Genomic DNA, 16,128 nt, shown 5'->3' on the forward strand with positions numbered 1-16,128 from the left:
GCATTATTCCTATTTTATTTTTCACTTATTCTGAATGAGCTTTCGGCTTCATTTCTAATTCCTCACTGCACTTTATATTTATTACTCATTGCACGTTATAATTGTTTTATATTGTGTTTTAGAATTGATGGATTGTATGTCAATCATCATTGCACTTTATGATTGTTTTTTATTGATCTTTATTGTGCTCTAGAACTTATGGATCGCATATCTATTATTATTGTATTTGATTTTATTTGCTCAGTTTATTCGGGGTGAGTTAGCGCCACATATTTTATATTTGTCTGAGTTATGTGAGTACACTTTTTTATGTTGGCAGCTCCTTTCCAGTTTATTGATTATTGTGGTTTTGCACATTAGCATTTTTTTAGATTTGTTTTATGTCCATTTGTCTTGCAAAGCAGTGTTTTTTGAAAAATCTGCCCTAAGGATGAATGCAATTTCATGAAAAAAAATTCCTATAGTTCATCTAGGAGCTGTGTGTGTGTGTGTGTGTGTGTGTGTGTGTGTGTCGGTGTCTGCGTCTGCAATCCCTGAGAACTACTTTCTTTGATAGAACTAGTCACATAGGTCATTAAAAAAATGTTTAGAGCCCCAAGGGCACTGTCAAATCTACATAAGAACAGACTTTCACAGTCTTAGATTTTTTTTCTTTTTTAAATGATACTAAATAACACGCCTGCATGTCTGTCAGGAAGTTTGGAAAAAGTATGTCACTACTAGAGGAACTTTGTCAAACAAACTGAAGGAAAAGTGGACTGTTGCTATTCGCAACTAGTGGGTTTTTTATTATTATTTATAAATTCAACATACAGACAGGAGTAAGTGGCAGTGGTATACAATGACCTAGAAAGGCAGCCTACAGTTGTCAACATGGGATTCGGTTTTCTCAGAGTGCATGATGAAAACTGGTTGCTGTTGGCAACAGCTCCATCTTTGCTCATAGCTGCATTTTTAAGGTCAATAAAATGTAGATAGGAAATGCTAGAAATGGATTTATATTTATTTTGGTGTTTTTATATATAATATTTTTTTCCTCCCTTAGGTTTAGATAAAATAGAGTTTCTTCAGAGCCATGAAAATCAGGAAATTTACCAGAAAGCTTTTGAGTTGATAGAACATTACTTTGGTGTAGAAGATGATGATCCTCAGTTGGTTCCATCTGTGGATGAAGCTCAGCAACAGTTCATCTTTCAGCAAACAGAGGCCCCTATGGAGGGATTCCAGCTATAGACGGAATAGGACAATCGTGCCACCCTACCACCACAGGTTCCATTCAGTGGGAAGCTTGGAAAGCAGCACTTCACACCGGAGTAAAGTTAAACATGGTTTATTAGAAGAGATTCTATACCCTTCCTCCTATTCTTGCGCTTTGTATGTGCAGAGAAAGCTGTGATTCTAATGGCTATGTGAATGCCTCAGTTTAAACTCCATGAGCTCAACCTTTATGCTGCTTTATGCGAGGTCTGTATGTAAAATGCATACTTTCCTCCAGCGCTGAACTTTCTCTGTTTCGAAAGGTCCTGTAATTTTTTTTTTTTCCTTCCCTTTTGGTTGGTTTCAAAAAGAACTTTCAGAATTTAAAACGCATTAGAATAAAATGCGTTGAGCATATTTTTATTCTGATGCACATGGAGCAAAAGGAATCATTTTTTTTTTTTTTTTTTGTGAAAGAGATAGTGGTATTTAAAGAAAAGGAATAAATTGGTAAAATGTCTAAACCGCAGTGGGCAGTAGTGATCAAAATGAAGCTGTAAATCGGATACCCTCACAAGTGGTAACTGATGGTCACCGAACATGGCTTTAGGTATTGTTTCAGCAGTCATTTCATCAGGAGTTTATTTGCCAGTGGCCCCATGCAGTACTTGGCTATATATTGGGCTGGGTGCTTGCTGGCAACGCAACCTCCTGCGTGCCTTATCATTACCTGCCTCAAGTGGCAGAGTTTTCTCATATTTTGTTTTTCATTCTCTTCCTCCCACTGCAAAGATTTTTCGTGTTTAATTTTGTTTGCCACAAACGTTTATGGCTACTAGTAGTGTTCTTAACAAGGTTCTACCTGAAACTCATTTAAACTGTGCCTCTGATTTACATACTGTAAAGGATGACAATTTATGGCATGAACCAGTCCATTTCGGAAGGCTGTTAACCTGTAATTCAATGTTGAAAACTGGGACATGGTGCAAAGACGAAACCGAAAATAAATTAAGTAAAACCGGATGCAGAATTAGAACTCTGTGTCCATCATGGTCTTTGAAGGGTTAATTCCATTGCCATCCTGACACACTTGGCTGCAGCACATCTAAAAGACTGAAGAAATCTTGGGAAACCAAGGGAACACGGGAGGGAGCCAGACTAGTGTATCATTAGAAAGCTTTAATGGATAAAAGACAGTTGGTAACTCGCAGGAAATAAATGGAGAACATCGCCTGTCATCAAATTGTCGTTCACTTTTGTTCTCAGTAAAGGTAGCTTTAAATGGGGGGTCTGGTGGGAGAACAGGCCAGTGCTTGGCAAAGGTTTTTCTCCATACTCCCATAGTGGCTATGGTACGGAGTAACAGATTTCACTGTGGGACCTTCATTGGGACCTTTTTAGCTGTTTTACCTCAACTGGCTTTAGTATGATAAAGTTAAGCTTTTTCGACTAACCCAGATTACCCCATGTCGAAAAACAGTTTTTTAAGACTCAAGCTCTGGATATAATCTTTTTCTGTACAGTTCTGCCTCAGTCTGCAAAATTGACTTCAGGGATCTTTTTTTTTTTCCACCTAGGATGATGGCAGCTCATATAGTGTAAATAGGAGTTTCCCTGCCACATGTTTAATGTAGGTTTTTTAAATTTTTTTTTTTGTGATAATTCAGCCATACAATTGTAATGCTTCCAGTATATGCAAGGAAAAGTGTATTCTCCCAAACAAAAAGGACCTCTACCAAACTTCAAAAGGTGTCCGCTCACCTTAATGGTTAAAGCGGAGTTCCACTTTAAGTGATAGTGACCCCCTGACATGCCACATTTAGCATGTCATTTTTTGGGAGGGGAGCAGATACCCTCTTTTTAGAGTCACCCAGCTCCCACTTCCTCCGCGGCACCGGAGGGAAGTTCACCTCTCCCCCCCTCCCTGCAATCTTCTGGGATACGTCACAGGTCCCAGAAGATTGCCCGGTTATTCGCATCATGGCTCGCGCATGCGCGGCTGAATGCCAGTGCTGCAGAGAGGAGGGCGAGAGGAGCCCAGGGCTTTGTTTGCTGGTATCGCTGGACCACGGCACAGGCGCGTGTCCAATTATAAAGTCAGCAGTTACGCGTTTTGTAGCTGCTGACTTTTTTAAATGGGTGGAACTCCGCTTTAAGGTCAGGTGTGCATACTAATGCTTTTGGGCCTCGTTCACAAACCTGTAAAACTTTTTACTGATGTTACTACACGTGTTTTCTAGGAGAAAAGATCCTGCGTAATAATTTTAAATACTTGTGTATGGATGCATTTAAACGTATAAAGACGTGTATGCATACATATTTGTTCTTATAGTTTATATTCCCCATTTGCTTAGAACTTAATTTACGTGCCTACAAACGCATATATGTGTGTTTTTTATGGGTACGCACATGAAGCGCATGTTGGCAGCTTTTTGGATTCTGTGTTGCGGATCTGAAAGCGGCTCATGTTTATGCACCTGTGTGAATGAATCCAGTGAAAACAATGTAGCTGCATTCAGATCCATAATTAAGCACTTATATATGCGTTTGTTTTTTTACGGCCGTGTAAATGAAGTCTTGGGACCCAGATGGCAACAAGATTCCTTCTGGCAGCAAAAGTCTTCAACCCAATGAAACTACCATCCACTTCTGAGTCTTCAAATGCTCTTTGACAACAAGCATGATTAATTGGATCCCATAATTATGGTCTTAAAGTTAAAACAAACCATAGTGTTCTCTGTTTGCTATTTAATAATTAAGAAATAAAAATGCATTCACAGTGTTGCAGATAGAATCGCTTTGTACAGAGCCAGCAGCCCTGCAATGAAGATAAGTCGCTTACAGCCAAGAGGAAAGATCACGCCACTCGGTAAACAGCCAGCTCTCCCTCAGGCTACCAGGCTCCGCCGAACATGTTTTGTCAATCGTGATGTCTTCAGTGACATGGCACAATTGACAAAACAGGTTGGGCTCCCTAGTTTCCTTTTTAATACAGAGGACTTCTTTAGTTCTCATAAGGTTATCTTAAACTGCGGAACATTTCTATCACAGCTGGAAACCAAGCCCAAATGCAGGTAATGTGTGCATATTGCAAATTTAAAACTTTATATGACCGGCTCAATTTTATGTACAGTCCTTAGCAGTACATGTTCATTTTTATTTGTTTTTCTTGCGCTGTTATGAATATATATATATATATATATATATATATATATATATATATATATATTTTGAGCATTCATTGAAATTTTACAAAGCCATATGGGCCATCCCAAATGCCACATCCTGGAGGCACTGCAGAACAGATTAGGTAAAATAATATGTATTTAACTAAAAATTCTGAATTCTGTTTACCTTTTTCTCTAGGTACCTGGTAAAGCTGGGCTGCATTAAGCCACTCTGTGACCTCCTTACTCTCATGGATTTTAAAATAGTGCAAGTTGCCCTGGAAAATATCCTGCAACTTGGGGAGCAAGAGGCAAAATTGTGAGGAGATGGTGGCATAAACCCATATTGTGGGCCAATTGAAGACTGTAATTGAAGACCTTACTGTCATGGATTCTAAAATGGTGCAAGCTGCACTAAATGATCTGGAAAATATACTGCGCCTTGGGGAGCAAGAGGCAAAACAGGGAGAAGATGGTTGCATAAACTTATATTATAGGCTAATTGAAGACCTTGCTACCATGGATTCTAAAATAGGGACACGGCACGATTGATGAAACATGTTAGGTGGAGTCTGGAAGAGCTGGCTGTTTACTGAGTGGAGTGATCTTTTGCCCCTGGCTGTGAGTGGCCTAAAGTAGAACAAAGGCAGAACTTTTTTTTTTTTTTAATTTTGGATAGAGTAAGGAAGGGTTGTAACCCCTGTCAGATTATGTTTTTGGCCATCTGTATCCCATTGGGGAGATCTACCTTCACTTCCCATTCCATAGCCAAAACAGGAAATTGGAGAAAATCTCTGGAAATTACAGGAATTCCTTGGGGAACTAGCCACCCTCATTGGGAAAATGTTGTCTCCTATTTTCCAAAATTTGGAATTTATTTTACTTTCACTTTTGATAACTGTAAACCGGATACAGAGAGGGTGAATCCTCCCTATCAGGGGCACAGACCGCAATAAAAACTTGACAGGTGTGTGATTCCATTCCCACTATATCCAAAACTTTAAAAAAAACTTTTGTCTTTTAGTTATACTTTAACTTCATTGCAGTGCTGCTGCCTTTCTGCACAAAGTGATTTTATCTGCACTATGAGTGCATTTTTATAGTAATAAATACCAAATGGAGAACATGGTTTGTTTTAAATTTTATTTGAGAGCATAATTTTGGATCCAATTTAATCATGCTTTTGCCAGAGAGCATTATTGGAGACTCAGCAGTGGATGGCAGTTTAATTGGATGGAAGACCTTTTCTGCCTGGAAAAATTTTGTTGCCCCCTGAGTCCTAAAAGTGTTATGCACAGTTGACCTTTGTGATAAGTCAGCTATTAAGGTGAGCGGACACCTTTTGGAGTTCAGTGGAGGTTCTTTTCTTTGGGAGAATGCATGAATTGGATGGATTATCACATACTGGATTTCTACCCTAAAAATCTGTCTCCATCTGTATCTATATAGCTGGCCCTTGCCGGCCCTATACCGAGAACTGATTGATCAAAGACCACTGATCGTTAAGTTGTTGGGTCCGCTCTGAGCACAGAGTGGTGACTGCCAGTCTCTGCTCTGTCCCTCCAGCGTTTTACTGGAGCACCAGTCTGTGGAGGAGGCAGGAGCATCTGGTTCAGGTTCTCAGCCGCTCACTGAGAGGCTGAGCCAGCTGCTGGCCAGGCATCTGGGCAGATCCCGATGTTGCTGTCTGGATCTCTGCAAAGGCTGGGCTGGCTCTGTGATGTCAGCCGACCGGGCACTCTAGCCCACTGTCGGCTGAAACTGGGTCACGGGAGTGCAAACCTAAGTGCATTCTTGTGACCCCCAGGAGAAGTATGGCCAAAAGAGCTTTGGCCATACTATTTTAATGGATTCTTGAAAAATTTGTTCAAGGTGTAAGCAATAGGAGTTCTTTTGAAGCTATATAATAAACTCACCCCATGCCATCTCTGTGAACAGTGGGGCAGTTGTGCAGTAACTGATGATAATTTGTGATTTCTGCATCCGGTTTGCGCCTTCCCAGCAATGTCACTAACACTTAGTTTATTTTAACACTTGTGACAATAGCCTGTGCTGGTGTGGAATTCAGAAAAAAAATGTATCTACTTGAATTAAAGTTCTATTTAGCTGGCTTTTTATTCTCCTCTCGTTCTCACATGTTCTGGTTATTCTACTACATGTTTAATATACTTCAAGGTTTTTGAATATTTGTATGGCATCATCCGGTCTCGGAAAAGAAGGGCCGAAAGGTCTTGCTGATACCAGAAGTATTTTAAGTCATGGCAAAAGCTCAATTTATGTTTTAAAATGCTGTATTTTTAAACATTTCAGAGCATTGTTACAGCCATATTGACTGACTGACTGACGTTTCATTGTCTCAATACTAAGAACTGGACTTCTGAGAACCACCATTTTTTAAATTGAAACCTGTTCAGAACTAAAATGTTTTTTAGGGTAACAATCTAGTTTCTGGTACTGACACTTGAATACATGAGGCCTGTTAGAAGTTAAAGCACGGATGTCATTCATTTTTAATATTCAATTGAACATTTCGTTTGGATCTGTGACATGCAGCCCTAATTCCAAAAATGTTGAGATACAATCTACAGAAACAGAATGATTTGCAAATCTCATAAACCCATATTTTATTCACAATAGAACACATTAAATGTTTAAACTGAGAAAATGTACCATTTTAAGTAAAAAAAAATTGGGTAATTTTGGAAATAGATGGCAGCAACATATCTGGGGGAAAAAAAAAAAAAAAGTTGGGACAGAGCCATGTTTACCACGGTTTTTTTAACCATTTCAATACAGGGCACTTATACACCCTTCCTGCTCAGACCAATTTTCAGCTTTCGGTGCTCTCACTTTGAATGCCAATTACTCAGTCATGCAACACTGTACCCAAACAAAATGTTTATAATTTGTTTTCATACAAATAGAGCTTTCTTTTGGTAGTATTTAATCACCACTGGGTTTTTATTTTTTGTGACATTCGTGAGAAAAGAGCGAAAATTGAGAAAAAAGCACTTTTTTTTTTTTTTTTTTTAAAGTAAGTTTCTATGATAAAATTTTGCAAATAAGTCATTTTTGTTCATACATTTGGGACAAAATTTATACTGCTACATATCTTTGGTAAAAATAACCCAAATTAGCGTGTATTATTTGGTCTGTGTGAAAGTTAGTCTACAAGCTCTGGTGAAAATCATTGAAAATTGATCGCACCTAGTGTACTGACCTAATTTCTTAAGGCCCTGAAATTTCAGGACAGTACAAATACACCCCCCCCCCCCCCCAAGGACCCATTTTTGAAAAGTAGACAGTCCAAGGTATCTAGTAAGAGTCATGGTGAGTTTTTTGAAGTTGTAATTTTTTCCCCACAATTTTTGGGAAAATTAAGAGATTTTTTTTCACAAAATTGTCATAAGTTATTTCTCACACACAGCATATGCATACTTCCAATTACACCCCAAAATACATTCTGCTACTCCTCCTGAGTATGGTGCCATGTGTGTGACTTTTACATAGCCTAGCCACACGCCGAGGTCCAACATGCAGTGAGCACTATCAGGGGTTCTAGGAGCATAAATTACACTTCTAATTTCCTAGCGACCTATTACATTTTTGAAGGCCCTAGAGCACCAGGAAAATGGAATTACCCACAAAATGACCCAATTATATATTTTACGAGGCATTCTGAGTCTTTTGAACGGTTCATTTTTTTCCACAAGTCTTTGGAAAACGTGGAAAGAAAATGAAAACGTATTTTTTTTTTCCCCTCAAAATGTCAATTTATAAGATATTTCTAACTCATAGCATGTATTTCACCCCAAAATATATTCTGCAAGTCGTCCTGAGTATGACGATACCACGTGTGAGACTTTTACACAGCCTGGCCACATACAGAGGTCTAACATTGAAGTGGTACCCATCTCATTTCATTCCTTCCTATCACACTTTTGAAGGTCCTGGAGCACCAGGACAGTGGAATTACTCACAAAATGAAACCCCATTTTGGAAAGCAAACACCCCAACATATATTCTGTGAGGCATGGACTGCAGATAGGCACACGGGTACTCTGATGGCTGGAGACAGGTACTCGGGTAACCTGATGAGCTGCAGATAGGTACAATGATGGGCTGGTGATAGGTACTTGAGTACTCTGATGGGCTGGTGACAGGTATTTGGGTACTCTGATGGGCTGCAGGTGGGTACTCTGATGGGCTGGTGACAGGTACTCGGGTACTCTGATGGGCTCTCACAACTGCTCAGATGGGCTGTGACAGGTACTCGGGTACTTTGATGGCTGGTGACAGGTCCTCTTTATTAGGGGGGGGGCAATCAGTGTGTGTTGGTGTGCACTGTAAGCGGTAACGAGCTGTTAGCACAATCTCCTCACACACGATTGGTGTGTGAGGAGAAACCGGTAACATCTCGTTACCGCGGTTTGTTGACATTCTGTGACCGGCTATGATTGGACAAAGCCGGCCACATGGTAAAGAGCTATTTTTTAATTGGCTCTTTACACGGATCTGGGATGGGCTGTGTCCGAGGGACATGCCTCATCCCCAATCGCTGGGGGCCCGCAGGAGCGGCGAGAAGCCAAGGATGTCATATGACGCCTGCCCAGGATGGGAGATTCCTTCTGCGGATGTCATAGGACTATGGCTCGGTATTGAAGTGGTTAACAACACTCTGTAAACATCTGGGAACTGAGACTAGTTGCTGGAGAGGAATGTTCTCGCCTGATATTGGATTCTAACTGCTCAACGGTCCTTGGCCGCCTTTGTCATATTTTTCGTTTCAAGTTGCGCCAAATATTGACAATTGGTGAAATGTCTAGACTGCAGGCAGGCCAGTCAAGCACACAAACTCTTCTACTACAAAGTCATGCTGTTGTCATAGATGCAGTTAGTATTGTCTTGATGAAATATGCAAGGCCTTCCCTGAAAAAGTTGTCATCTGGATGGGAGCATATGCTGCTCAAAAACCTGGATATATCTTTCAGCATTAAGTGTGTCTTCCCCGATGTGCAATCTGCCCATTCCATACGCAATAATGTACCCCTATACCATCAGAGATGCAGACTTTTGAACGGAGTGCCGGAAAGTCCCTATCTTTTGGCTGGAGGTCGCAGCGTCCACGGTTGCCAAAAAGCATGTCAAATTTATATTTTTCTGACCAGAACAATTTTCCACTTTGCAACAGACCATTTTAAATGAGCTTTGGCTCAAAGAAGACAGCAGTATTTCTACATCGTGTTCAGATATGGCTTCTTTTCATGATGGAGCTATACCTTACATTTTTGGATGGCACAGCGAATTGTGTTCACAATCAGTGATTTTTGGAAGTATTCCTGAGCCCATACGGAGATCTTCATCTTCAGACACATGCCTGTATTTAATGCAGTCTGGAGATCACGGGCATCCAATATTGCGTTTCGGCCTTGTCCCATGCGCACAGAGATTTCCCTTGATTCTCTGAATCTTGTAATTCCTGCCACTGACATCAACAATGGGGCACTATTTCTCCCATTAACACCAACGATGGGGCACTATCCCCCCCCCCCCCCCAACAGGGCACTATTCCTCCCCCACTGCCCTCAAAGAGGGCACTATTCCTCCCCACCTAAAACACAAGATGCATGGTTTGCTTCCACTGATGCTAGGACAATTTCTATTCCCAATGGCCACTGCCCACTAAAGTCTGAAGGACAGTAAACTGCCCTTTTGTTCAGAAAGTTTGGTGACCCCTAAATTGCGAACGGATCCCCAACTGTCTTTTTAGCAGATTGGATCTGATTGGATGTTGGCGGGTGTAAACTGACACAAGATAATGGAGGGTCTGACCTGGTCCGCCTGGCCATAGGCCCCTTTTACATGGAGCAGACTTCTCCAGGAGTTTGCCTGCTCAGCGGGGAATCTGTCTGCTGATCCCCACTGAGCAGGAAGAGGACAGGTCTGTGTCTTTTCCACTTATGAAGAACGGACACAGACCCTGCCCACTCTCCTTTTATGGGCGATCGGATGTAAATGGACCGCCTGTCCGTTTACACCTGACTGCCATCCAATCTGCTAGACAGATGGGGAACGGCTCCCCATCTGTCTGTTGGCTTATCAAATCCGCTGTCGCTGGGTTGTAATTTCATGTTACTGACCTGTTGCAAATTAACTTAAGTAGTTACAAAATCCAGCTCTGCCGTGTTAGTACCATTTACTTTGGCAGCTTTTTGTTGCCCTGTCCCAACTTTTTTGAGATGTGTTGCTGCCATCAATTTTAAAATGACCTTATTTTTTTTTTTTACAAATGGTAGATTTTGTCAGTTTAAACATTTGATAGGTTTTCTATTGCAAATATTGAGTTTGAGATTTGCAAATGATTGCATTCTGTTTTTATGTAGATTTCACAAAGCATCCCAACTTTTTTGGAATTAGGGTTGTGCAGTTTTACAGATCATTGTCTTTAGAAAGGAGCTGTAGCCTTTGTAGAAAGTCTGTTCCCTGACAGCATGCTCTTTGCTGAATGGAGAAGCAAAGAGTATTTTTCCTTTTGGAATAAAGGTTTTGCATGAATGCATAAAAGCTGATCATTTTAAATCACCCCCTGCCACTGTTAAAGAGGAGTTCCACCCAGGGGGCCCATGAAAAAAAAAAAAAATTAAAAGTCAGCAGCTACAAATACTGCAGCTGCTGACTTTTAATTGGACACTTACCTGTCCCAGGGTCCAGCGATGCGAAGCCCCACTCGTCTCCCCCTCCGTTCAGTGGCGCCGGCATTGCAACTGTGGGCGCCGGGCTGTGGCTTCACAGCCTGGCACCCACTGGCGCATGCGCGAGCGGCGCCGCGATTGGCCGCTCAGTCACTGGAAGGGGCAGACTACGAGGGACCCCCTAGCAACAGGCATTTACAGGTAAGTTAAAAAAAAATATATATCCAAATGTTTTTGTTTTTTTTAGGATTTTTTATGTATTTTTGTTTTTTTGGGTGGAACAATACATACTAATACATTCTGCTGGAGAGTTTGTGCTGTGAACAAGACTTGCTGGCTGGATTGTCAGATGAAAATCGAAGAAAGAACGCCTTAAAGCGCTTGTATAGTCAAATTTTTAAATTTTACCTACAGGTAAGCCTAAAAAAAAATCTCCTAAACCTATATTCTTGCGCTGAGCCGCTGACTGCAGCGGCGCATGCGCACAGGGGATTCTCAGCTGAAAGCCCGGCTAATGCCAGACCTTGCTGGAACGAAGTCTCCCGTGCGCATGCACGGGAGTGACGACATCGCAGCTCCAGCCACTCACAGCGCTGGAGCCGCGATACCCGGAAAACATGTCGGCTACCTCGGCATGGACCAGGTAAGATACCGATGCCTCGTTCTAAGGTAAGTATTTCATAATGAGCTAGTATGTGGTGCATACTAGCTCATTATGCCTTTTACCTTACAGGTATAAAAAAAAAAAAAGTGTCAGTGGGTTTACTACCACTTTAAAAAAGAAAACTAATACAGCCATTACATCTAAGAATTGCTAAAGTGCAATATAACAAAATGTATGCTTTTCGGTTTAATGCTGCTTTAAAGCGGGGGTCCACCTAAACCGCCAAAAAAAAAAATATTAAAAGCCAGCAGCTACAAATACTGCAGCTGCTGACTTTTAATAAATGGCCACTTACCTGTCCCAGGGTCCAGCGATGTCGGCAGGGGACGCCGAGAACCCGCTCAGTTCTCGGCAGCTGCCGCCGCCATCCTAGGTGAGGTAATCAGGAAGTGAAGCGTTGCGGCTTCACTTCCCGGTTCCCTACTGCGCATGCGTGAGTCGCGCTGCGCATCGTAACTGGTCCCCGCTATCTCCTGGGCGCTGTGCGTTTCCCAGGAGACAGCGCGGAGGGACAGGAAGAGGCATAGACTCCCATGGGAGTCTATGCCGGAAGTGGGTGCAAATACCTGTCTTAGACAGATATCTGCACCCCCCTCCCCCCCTGAAAGGTGCCAAATGTGACACCGGAGGGGGGGAGGGTTCCAAAAAGCGGAAGTTCCATTTTTCGTGTGGAACTCCGCTTTAAGCTAGCCCTGATCTAAACCGTATTCCCATCATGTACACTAAACAATATTTTGCCCATTGGACTTTACATGAGGCACGTCATTGAGTGCACAAATCTAAGCAAAACAAATCTATCATACAGTCTCTCACAAAAGTGAGTACACTTTCACGTTTTTGTAAATATTTTAATATATCTTTTCATGTGACAACACTGAAGAAGTGACACTTTGCTACAATGTAAAGTAGTGAGTGTACAGCTTGTATAACAGTAAATTTGCTGTCCCCTCAACTCAACACACAGCCATTAACCACTTGCTTACTGGGCACTCAAACCCCCCTCTTGTCCAGACCAATTTTCAGCTTTCAGCGCTGACGCACTTTGACAATTGCGCGGTCATGCTACACTGTACCCAAATGAAATTTTTATCATTTTTTTTTCCCACAAATTGAGCTTTCTTTTGGTGGTATTTGCGGTTTTTATTTTTTGTTAAAATTTAAAAAACCGACTTTTTAAAAAAAACATTTTTTTTTTTTTTATATATATATAGTTATAAAATTTCGCAAACAGGTAATTTTTCTCCTTTATTGATGTATGCTGATAAGGTGACACTGATGGGTGGCAATAATGGGCACTGATCGGTTACACTGATTGGCACCACTGGTGGGCATTGATAGGTGGCACTTGTGGGCACAGATGAGGCATTATCTCTTCGGGACCGATGTCCCTTGCAGATAAGCCGGTGATCGGCTTTTTTTTCTCCTCGCTGTCAGCGCTGGAGAAAAAAAAAAAAAGATTACCGAGCTTTTGTTTACATCGTGATCGGCTGACAGCTGATCACGTGGTAAGGGGCCGGGACCGGCCCCTTACTCGGATCTGTGATCACCCGAGTCTCAGTGGGAGACCGTAGTCAGATGTAATATTCCTTCTTCAGGGAAATTTACACAGTTGGGTAAAGATATTTTAGGTAAAAGAATATATATACATGTAACAAAATAAGATAACAGAAACATCAGAACATGGCCTATCATGCCACTGTATAAGGTAACCAGGTCCATAGTACTTACATAATCAGACTCATTGGGGAAAGGTAAAAACAAGTGGGAAAATACATGCTGGCTGCAGAGGTCCACATATGGCAAGATAGTATCTGTGTGTCCATATGCTAGTCCAACAAAAGCGCATTCACAAAGGACGCCCAGTCCTCCCTGCAGTGATTAAATTATTGCCGCTGTAGGGAGAAATTATGCCAGGGTATTATAGGTTAAAAAAGCCTCTTGAAGTATAGAGAGGATATAAAAGAGAAATGATACCAGAAGGGTATTGTAGGTTCTAAACGCCTCTTGGAGTATAAGATATAAAAGAAAAGGGAAAAAAAGGGGTGCAACAAACTTTCAGGACAAACAGCCGTGTCTATGCACGGCTTGTCAGGGACACAGTGCTTACCTTGAACTGAGTGTCTAAATGTGATGCTGACATCCCGGTAGCGGCCAGTGAACTAACACAGGCCGTCCGGGTGTAAGCACTAAAGTACCTGATTAATTGGGAAATCGGCCAGTAAAAAAAAAAGGGGGGGTACTCACTTTTGTGAGATATTGTATATCGATATACATAAATCACACATGTTTAAAAAAAAAAAAATTAACCGCTCTTTTTATTGTACATCTTGATTTCTTGCTTGGTAATTTTTCAATGTTAACCCCCTTGTGCCTAATGGTAATGCCTAAGCACAATTTTGTAACTTTGCCATGTGTTAGTAAAACCATACATATCATCACAACTACTTTGTGTTTACAGGTAGATTATACCTTGGGTTTTTTCAGGACAAATTGGGCTTTCATTTGTTGGTAAATGGTTTTATTATGAAAGGAAAACTGTCCCAAAATAGTGAATTTTTTTAATTTATTTATTTTTTTTATTTAGCTGTATATTTCTTGTTACTATCAAAATAACAACCCAAAATTAAATTCTCCTGCTCCTGACAATCGCAGTGATACCACATACACTATAAAAAGTATAGGGACGCCTGCCTTTACACGCACATGAATTTTAATGACATCCCAGTCTTACTCCGTAGGGTTCAATATTGAGTTGGCTCTCCCTTTGCAGCTATAACAGCTTCAACTCTTCTGGGAAGGCTGTCCACAAGGTTTAGGAGTGTGTCTATGGAAATGTTTGACCATTCTTCCAAAAGCGCATTTGTGAGGTTAGGCACTGATATGGACAAGAAGGCCCCCCTCGCAATCACCGCTCTAATTCATCTAAAAGGTGTTCTGTTTTACATACCCAAATAAAATTTAAAAAAAAATCGAATTTCTTCATCAATTTAGGCCAAAGGGTATTTTGCTACATGTCTTTAGTAAAAAAACAAATCCCAAAAAGCATATATTAATTGGTTTATGCGACAGCTATAGCGTTTAAAAACTATGGTGTATATATACTGGAATGGCGGTCATCAGCGACTTATAGTGTGACTGTGATAGTGTGGCGGGCAATCTGGCACTAACAGACACTGGTTGGGAGGGACACAAACTGGTTGACACTAATGTCACTAGTGACACTAATACAGTGATAATACTGTACACTGTAACCTGTACTAATGACACTGGCTGGGAAGTAGTTAAAGTGGAGTTCCACCCAAAAATGGAACTTCCACTTTTTGGATTCCTCCCCCCCTCCGGTGTCACATTTGGCACCTTTCAGGGGGGGAGGAGGGAGCAGATATCTGTCTAATACAGGTATTTGCTTCCACTTCCTGGCATAGATCACCGCGGCGCTTGCGGTGACCTACGCCCCTTCCGGCGCCTACACTGTCCTCCACCGCTATATTCTGTGAGACAAGGAAAACAGCGGGGACCAGAGAGGACATGCAGCGCAACTCGCGCATGCGCAGTAGGGAACCAGGAAGTGAAGCCGCACAGCTTTACTTCCTTATTCCCTTACCGAGGATGGCGGCGGCGGCAGCAGCCGAGAGCCGAAGGACGGATCAGCTTCGGCTGCCGCCATTGCGGGCTCCCTGGACAGGTAAGTGTCCATATATTAAAAGTCAGCAGCTGCAGTATTTGTAGCTGCTGGCTTTTAATATTTTTTTTTCAGCGGATCTCCGCTTTAACATCAAAGGGTTTAGCCTTTACTAACAGATCTGGCTGTTTTTTTCACCCAGCTGTTCGGAGAGAAGAAACAGCCAGATTACTGTTCTGTGTACACAGAGTTCTGTGCGTTTGTAAACACAGAACTCTGTGTGTTATTGGACACAGCCGATCAGCAGGTGTCCAATCACAGCACAGATCAGCAGGGACACAGGTGCCCCAAACGTCGCCGAGCCTGCACCTGCGCCCACTAGCAGCAAATTTACTCTGAGAGGTCAGCCGTTGGTTAAAGTGATTCTAAACTTTTTTTTTTTTTTTTTTTATTTATAATAAATACCTACCTGCTCTGTGCAACGGTTTTGCACAGGGCAGCCCTGATACTCCTCTTCAGCAGTGCCCCCATAGGAAGCCATATCCTATAGGGCAGTGGTCATCAACCCTGTCCTCAGGGCCCACTAATAGGCCAGGTTTGCAAGATAATGAAATACATCACAGGTGATATCATTTGCCGCTCAGCGATTGCAGTATTCTAGTCTGCATCTCCCCAAGGTAATACATAAAACCTGGCCTGTTAGTGGGCCCTGAGGGCAGGGTTGATGACCACTGCTATAGGGGCACTCATGCAGGCTTGATCCTGAGCCCCACTTCCTGTCTATTG

At 41.8% G+C, this 16,128-nt stretch overlaps 1 protein-coding gene across 2 annotated transcripts in view; it reads left to right on the forward strand.

The window, feature by feature from the left end:
• KPNA6 (karyopherin subunit alpha 6) overlaps positions 1-6,475 on the forward strand; it is a 91,939-nt gene extending 85,464 nt beyond the window's left edge. Inside the window, exons 14-15 of one of the 2 annotated variants that reach the window (XR_012241662.1) lie at positions 1,046-1,313; positions 4,564-6,475. Coding sequence is in view for 1 of the 2 variants with exons in the window: in XM_073615381.1 (XP_073471482.1) it covers positions 1,046-1,233 (188 nt within the window). In the remaining variant the exon portion in view is untranslated. Of the gene's footprint in view, positions 1-1,045 lie in introns of both variants that reach the window. The other variant, XM_073615381.1, reaches the window with a different exon arrangement.
• The last annotated feature ends 9,653 nt before the right edge of the window (positions 6,476-16,128 follow it).

Source organism: Aquarana catesbeiana, linkage group LG02 (assembly GCF_042186555.1).
Source record: "Aquarana catesbeiana isolate 2022-GZ linkage group LG02, ASM4218655v1, whole genome shotgun sequence".
Classification (NCBI taxonomy): Eukaryota; Metazoa; Chordata; class Amphibia; order Anura; family Ranidae; genus Aquarana; species Aquarana catesbeiana.